We start from the raw sequence: 8,275 nt of genomic DNA, 5'->3' as shown, positions 1-8,275 counted from the left end.
AAAAAAAAAACAGGTGCAAGAAGGGTACTGACTCTCCTTTTCCTCCTGAAAACAAGTTAATACTGGTCCCTATATGGAAGATGTCTCCCCTAAACCAAAAGGAAATTACCACTCATCGTTGGCTTCCTCACACAGTTTATTCAACTTTTCCACAATTGCCTCTCTTTGCTCCACTTTGCATAAAAAGCCTTTAGGTTTTGCCACTTCTTTGGGCCATCTCCTTACGATGGCTTCCCTATCACCTATAACTTGTATTCAATAAACTTTTATGGTTCCTTCCTGTTTCCCTGTCTTATGTCAACTTAATTCTTAGACCCAGCCAAAAACACAAAGAGGATAGAGGTAAAATTTTGCCTCCCCTGCAGAGGCAAACCCTAGATATATTTTATTCTGTTAATGCACAGCAAACAACCATAGTTGTTTACACCCCTATTTTCTGTTGTAGGAAAAGTAGAAGCTTGGTATTAGAACACAGAGTGGTTCACTTGGGATGCAGTATGTTGCTCACAGGTGAAATTTACTTATTTTTCAGATTAAACTGACATTTCCAAGTGCAGCCTATAGAAGATGCTAAGACAAATTATAAGGAAAAAGGTGTTTCATGGTCAATCGTGTTCTAGAAATGCTGGATTTCTTTACTGTTGGTGTTTTTAGAACCATAGTTATGTTATGTATATGGTGATTCTCCAGGAGAAGGGTGTTCCTTTATGCCTCAAATGGTAAGGCAATTTAATGTTTGTTAAATTTTAAAAGGAATTAAAAATAAAGAAAACAAGAAACCCCAAATGGTTTTATCATGTTAAGAATCCATTACAGAAGGAATTAGGAGGCAGTTATTAGTAGGTTCACGGTAATCTAGAAATCTGAAAATCTCAAACTTCCCACATAATTTAAAATCTTTCCCAGGCCTGATATCTTTTAAGGTCCCCTGGCTATTGGGTAGCATTTGTGAGGTACACTGAAAGTTTGGAGGTTTTTACACTTTTTTTCTTGTAATCTCTACACACAACACGGGGCTCAAACTCATGACCCTGAGATCAAGAGTCACATGCTCCACCGACTGAGCCAGGTGCCTTGGTACATTGAAGGTTTTATGTGACTTTTCTAAAAGAGAAATTCATTCTGTTAAAAATCACATTTGATGGAACTTTTTAAAAAAGAGACATTGGGTGCTAAAAGGGATTTCTAACTGTCACTTTATTCTTGTGTTTTTCAAGATTAAAACTGTATGAACTATGTATAAACTACCCACTTTTTAGATGCCAGAATAAAAAGAGCAACCAAGGTTGTACAGGATTTCTGATTATTTTTAATCTGAACAGAATGAGTAAGTAGACAAGTTTGCCAAAGAGAATGATAAAAACTGAATGTTATGTCTTATGGAAATCAGTATATCGAGTTTTACTTTGGTAGCCGGTGATTCTTAGAGTTAATTCTGCAAAAAAACCAAAATCGTTACACAGGAACAAGAATATAAAATGCCCATTTCTGAACCCTACTCTGATAAAACTGATTTCATATCTAGCTTATTGATAATATTCAGTTTCAGTTTTCCCTGTGCAAATAATACATGTAAGTCATTAATGGTGGTTTGGTGAGGTGAAATCAATTTCTTTTAGGATAATTCGACATAATAACCAAATATAAAAAAGTTATTCAAGATTCACAGAGATAAACCAGTGCCTAGGAAACATAATTCACCCATGTGCGTAATTATAACATTTTTAAACATAAAATCACGGTCAAAGACAGTGATAACATTGCATACTCAGTGCATTACTTCATGTAGTGCATTCCTATGGCTCATTTGGAGTTTAACACCATGTATCCACCGTACGTCTAATGAATGGGCTTCTAACATACACAGATCCATCCAATTCTTTTAAAAAATCTGAAACTCTTAAAGACCTTGAACTTGACATACAGGGACTTTGTGTTTTAATATCCCAAACATTGGGAAGATTAGGTGTGAAACCAGTAACCACCCCTTGTAAGCAAGACTGCACATAAGTTTCTGTTACATCCCCACAAAGAACCCCCCCAAACAACTCAATACTGCAGACTGAGAGGGGCACATTTATTATTTGGCCAAAGAAAATTCAAATGGCTTTCCTGGAGTCAAATGTACCCCAAGATCTATACAAGGAATGAGTATAATGGTGGCAGCTAAAGAAATCTGCCACTGTGTAATAAATGCTATTATGCATTGGTGTTGTACATTTTGAGAATATACTATGATTTGTTTGCCACTATCATGGAGCACAAGAAAATGAAACTCAAGACTATCTTGTTATAACAGGATAAATGATGACCCCAGGTTTAAAAAGGGTTCTTCACTGAAGGAAAAAATAGAGCCATAAAAGTCAAATTAGCTGACTTCAAATGGTTTACATCCCAGGATGAATCAGGTTACACTGATTTAAGCCCAATTTAATTTAGGCAGGTTTTTAACCACAAGAATAAGGACATTCTTAGTACATATTAATAATTAAACCAACATATACACAATTAGCAATATCCTATATAATATTAAATGGTTTAACAACTTGTTCTCAATTATTTCATATCTAATTAATTTGTTGTTTAAAAAAAACAAGCTCAGCTTTATTTTACAATGTACTGTGTATTTCTAAGTGTGTTCTGTAATGATTTCATTGAAGCAGTACAGCTCTCGGGATTCTAAGAGCCAAATTCAACCGTATCTTCTGTTATCTGTTTGAATTCATAACTGCCTCTGCCATCCATATGCAGGTAGTACTATGGGAAAGAAGCAGAGAGAAAAAACATCAATGACTAAAAGAATTTCCTTTTTGTCAGGAACTTATGTAGAGATGATTATATAGGAAAATGGAGGTTATTTTAAGCCACTAATACCTTCAAAAGTTTTATACTCAGAAAGGTAAGACTAAATGAGGAAGTCTTTTCTTTTTAAAATAACAACAATATTATTCTGCTTGGAGTGGACACAGTACCTTCCTTCATGAAAACTTAAATACCAGAATTCCTCATTATTTTGAAGGGAACCAAATGTATAGGCTTCCTACAAATCAGAATGCTTCCGTAACCCCACCACCAAGGATCTGACGTACCACAGGCTGAACTGTGCTAACTGTAAGCCTATTCAATAGGGCAGTCTCGAATACTTCCTTTATCTGGTTTCCTGGATCAGTTTGGAACCTCTAACTTAAGGCTTTTTGTTTGTTCATGGTCTCAGTAGAGAAGGAAAAGAACTATACAGTACGCCTGCATAACCCATCCTGTGAAGACACTTAGGACAGCAGTTACAAAGGTTTCTGTTTCATTTAGCAGCTTTTTATTTACAGAAAAGATGTCTTTTTCCATCTTCTGTATTATTATTTCTTAGCTATTCTAGTCTGACACTGCAGTCTGTGTCATCCCTCCTTCACATAATCACTGCTTGATATTCTGTGCTTATCTCCACCACCAGAAGAAGAGGGGATGTCAAATCCAAGCACTCTCACAGCCATGTGACTGTGATGTTTATGAGCTCCTGAGAAAATGCAAAGGCTTGGATACTTTTTAAACTGCTTTATTAGTTATTCAATTTCTCATTTCACTCATGAAAAATGGACAAATTATAATATGTTTTAAGCTAATAAAAAGTAAGGGCTCCTGGGTGGCTTAGTTGGTTAAGTGTCTGCCTTCAGCTCAGGTCATGATCCTAGGGTCCTGAGATCAAGCCCCACACTGGGCTCCCTGCTCAGCAAGAGTCTGCCTCTCTCTCTCCCTGCCTCCTGCTCGTGCTCTCAAATAAATAAAATCTTTAAAAAATAATAATAAAAGGTATCTTTAAAAGTCACACAGCTGTATAGAATTCCATATTTTTAAATACTTATACAAGCTACCTCTTCGATGCTCATGGTAACCTAGGAGACAGGAAGGTAAGGATCAATAACTTTATTATATGAGGAAGCAACTGATGCCAGAAACAGTTGTGCTTGAACCCAGGTGTTCTGACTTCAAATCCCACAGTCTTCATTTTACCATGTGTACACTCTCATCTTACTATAAGGTTCTTGAGGGCAAAAACAGTACTCTGTATCCCTCAAGGACATTTAGCCCAGTACGTGCAAAAAAGCTGCTCTATCCGGAATGTATTTTATGGAACAAGACACCCCATTCCATTGTTCTGATTTCTCTCAAACCCTTTCTTTTACTCAAAATGTCTTTATCATTTCAGAAGGAAAAAAGACAAGGAAGGAAAGAGGAAAAGAGAGAGACAGAGAGAGGGGAAGAGAAGAGGGGAGGGGAAAGGAGTTAATAGGGTTAGTTTGGGGGTTTATTTTACATTAAGAACTGAAAAGGAAAAAAAAAAAAAAAAGAACTGAAAAGAATGGCACTGCTAGAACACCAGAATACATAAGGGATCTGTACAAGTGCAAACCTCACTGTAATCTCTATGTAAATTATAGTGACTACTTAATGATTCTATTTTATTACAGGGCAATGATAAACACAGCTGACATTATTCAGTTTCTCCTTACAGACAGGATCTCGCTAAAAATGTCCCTAAACTTTCTGCCATCTAATCCTTCCTAAGACTCTTTCCTTTCTGTCAATACTGGGTGGTAAGAAAAACTTTACTTAGCCAGAGCTGTGATAAGGTTGTGTAAATTTTAGTCAGTTATTATACAATAGTCATTTATAAAAACGGAGAACCACTAACTAGTTCTCTAATATCTCAAATACAACCAGGGCTTGTTTATATGTATTACAGCTTTCAAAACTGACAACTACAATAGTATTTAAGGAAAACCTATTTTATTTTATAGAACTGAAATAGAACCACCTTTTGTCCTTCAAGGTATGTATTTATAAGGGAACATACACCAAGAAATTTAAAACTACAATCACTTGAATTTAAATAAAATAAAATTCCACTATACCATTCAACATAAGAAATACAAACCTCATGGTGTTTCCAAAGAGACTTTCTATGTGACACAGTAAAGAGGGTGATGCCAACCTAATACAAAGAAAGTGATTTAGTTTTATACCAATAAAACAGAATCACAAATTAAACTCATCTATATATTCTAAGCTATTAAAATGACTATCTTCAGAAGCTATAGTTAAAAATCAGTGTGAAAGAAAAAATTACAACTGATGCCAATGTTCAAGGTAATGCAAAGTACAGACCATTTACCACATAATAAAAACACACAAGTATCAATAAATTCTTTAAGAAAAAAAAAAAAAAAAAAAAACTAGGGGATGCCTGGGTGGCTCAGCAGTTTAGCACCGCCTTCAGCCCAGGGCGTGATCCTGGAGACCCCAGATAGAGTCCCACATCAGGCTCCCTGCAGGGAGCCTGCTTCTCCCTCTGCCTGTGTCTGTGTCTGCCTCTCTCTCTCTCTCTCTCTCTCTCATGAATAAATAAATAAAATCTTAAAAAAAAAAAAACTAATGGGTACTAGCATTAAATGTACTATTTTGTTTGGGGCAGAAAATATACATCCTGACAGTTTCTATTTTATTGTGAAAAATGTATGACAAAAGCACAAAAATAGAAAAATAGCAAGAGATCAAAATCAGGAAAATTAATTCAATATAGTACTATCTACAGTCAGTCTATTTTTCAAATACAGGCTCATAATCTTTTATTGGAACCCCTTGTTTTGGAATGCGTCTTGGAGTTCAGAGTTTGGAAAAGCAACATCAGAATTCTAGGGCAAAATTCTACAACTAAGTATGTTTCTTTGGCAACACGGAAGAACATGGACACTGAGACAAGTAAGAGGTTAAATATCTTTTGTTGGGGCGCCTGGGTGGGGTGGCTCAGTCAGTCAAGCGTCTGTCTTTGGCTCAAGTCATGATCCTCAAGTCCTGGGATCCACATGGGGCTCCTTGCTCAGCAGGGAGTCTGCTTCTTCTCCTTCTGCTCCCTACTAATACTCGCTCACTCTCTCAAATAAATAAATAATCTTTAAAAACTTTTTTAAAATAAAAAAACATCTTTTGTTAGTTTAGGCAAAGTTTGGCTACCCCATTGAGCATACTATAAAATAATGAAAAATCTTTCAGTTTTAAAACCTTATTGGTTTTTACACTATAAATAAAGATTTAGGGCTCTCTAATAACTATTAAAAAAAACCATTCATCAATATAACTGCAGATGCTCTGGATCAATGGTTCTCAACTGGGGGTGGGGGGGATTTTTTTGTCCTTGGGGGACACTTAGCAATGTCTGGAGACATTTTTGACACAACTGAAAGCACTACTAGCATCTAATGAATAGAGATCAGATGTTGTCAAATATCCTATAAAGCAAAGTACAGCTCCTCACAACTAAGGATTATCCAGCCCAAGATACCAACAGAGCTGAGACTGAGAGAAACCCTACTCTAGACTGCAGTTTCTTAAAATGGATCTCTCAAGGCTGACAGAAATAAATACTGGAGTATCCCAGACAATTTTACCATGAGTTCTAATTTTATTTTCATTTTGATAATTTTTTTAAAATTAGGCTAAGTATTTTCTGGAACTTTTCTACCATGAATCTAAGTGCCCAAATCTGTGTTTATACTTCCGCTGAAACCAAGTGATTATTTAAAGTGATAGCTCTTGGGGCACCTGGGTGGCTCAGTCGGTAAAGGGTCCAACTCTTGATTTTGGCTCATGATCTCAGGGTTATGAGATCGAGCCCTGCATCAGGCTCTGTGCTGGGCATGGAGCCTGCTTAAGGTTCTCTCTCTCCCTCTGTCCATCCGTCCCCTGTGCTCTCCCTCTCTCTAAAAAAAAAAAAAAAAAAAAACATAAATAAATAAACTGATAGCACTTAAAACTTTTAATGTACCATAACTTTGAATGCCATGTGGAAAGGTTCTCAAATTGGTTACAAACTGCATGACAAAATAAGTTATCAGTACAACACTGATTTTTGAAAGCTCACTTCAGATACTATTTGTTATGATTCTACAATAACTGGATCAGATCTCAACTTAATGAAAGCATTCTTTCTGATAGAATTACTTAAGTAAGTAAGACACATTAGCAAAATTCAAAATACACGATCTGGACCTCAGACTATATCTTTCCATAATTAAATCCCAAACTAGTGGTTTAATTTCAGCAAAACAATATCAGAGGTCTCTTTAATGTTACCAACTTGAAACTGTGTTTTGTCTGTACTTAATTTTTAAATTTATATTCGTTGTGTGGCTGTAAATGAGCTCTAAGTTCAAGGAATTCATACCTCATTTCATGCTTATACATATGTAACTGCTATTATAGTAATATAATTTAAACTATCAAATGGGGGCCCCGAAAGAATTTCCTTTTAAATGGAATCTATGCTTTAGAGGAAAAATGCATCTTATGTGGGGACATATAGCCTATAACTAAATGTAAGGGGACATCACATGGTCAAAACTACCAGCAAAGAGCCTCTAAATCAGTAATTAAGGGACACATGGGTGGCTCAGTGATTGAGCATCTGCCTTCAACTCAGGGCATGATCCCAGGGTGCCCGGATGGAGTCCCACATCAGGCTCCCTCATCAGGCAGGGAGCCTGCCTCTCTCTCTCCCTCTGCCTAAGTCTCTGCCTCTCTCTCTGTGTCTCTCATGAATAAATAAATAAAATCTTTTAATAAATAAATCACTGATTAAATAGAGACCACATCTCCAATACCTATAAATCTGAAAGTTTATACGAACAGCTACATAAAAAGATTATAAATGACCAAAACTGATTCTAGAAAACAAATCAGTAAAGAAATAAAATCAGTAAAGAAAAATCTTCCTACAAAGATGAATGTAGCAAATTTTTTCTTTCATCATTATACCAATGCTTCTCAAACCTTAATGTGCATTTGAATCTTCTGGGAATGTAGTTAAAATGTAGACTCTAATTTGGTAGAGCCAGAGAGTCTGCATTCTCACAACCTCCCAGGAGATGCTGATCAATGACCTCACTTTGAATAGTAGGAAGTCATACTGTAAATAGCAACATAATCTTTTATATTTACTGTAAACCCCCAAAGAATACTTACAAATTGTTAAAAGACCCATGTACTTCCTTACTTGTATAACACTGTAAAAGAGTTAGGATATACTGCTCTTATCCTCAAAATCCAACAAGAGTAGAGATGGTGTGACAATCACCACAGAACTACTGAATATTCAGTTACTTAAAGAACAGTAATCAATATGCACAGCCTGAGAAAAGGCTACCAAAAGAAACCCTGGTAAAATGTTGCCCAGGCCAGAGAAAAAAATGGACAAACTGAAGCTACCAAAGGACTACTATCAAGT

General features: G+C 36.0%; 1 protein-coding gene across 2 annotated transcripts in view; it reads right to left on the bottom strand.

The window, feature by feature from the left end:
- Positions 1-1,179: 1,179 nt before the first annotated feature.
- The window catches only part of ABCD3 (ATP binding cassette subfamily D member 3), a 65,530-nt gene continuing 58,434 nt past the window's right edge, over positions 1,180-8,275 (bottom strand). Inside the window, exons 22-23 of one of the 2 annotated variants that reach the window (XM_055340056.1) lie at positions 4,931-4,987; positions 1,180-2,757 (exon numbers count right to left, since the gene is read on the bottom strand). In XM_055340056.1, the coding sequence (XP_055196031.1) occupies positions 2,680-2,757; positions 4,931-4,987 (135 nt within the window). In that variant the 3' untranslated portion in view covers positions 1,180-2,679. The other variant, XM_055340057.1, reaches the window with a different exon arrangement.

Source organism: Nyctereutes procyonoides, unplaced genomic scaffold, assembly GCF_905146905.1.
Source record: "Nyctereutes procyonoides isolate TBG_1078 unplaced genomic scaffold, NYPRO_anot_genome, whole genome shotgun sequence".
In the NCBI taxonomy this organism is placed as follows: domain Eukaryota; kingdom Metazoa; phylum Chordata; class Mammalia; order Carnivora; family Canidae; genus Nyctereutes; species Nyctereutes procyonoides.
Note: the sequence above shows the minus strand (reverse complement) of the source record. Positions and strands in the feature narration are given on the sequence as shown.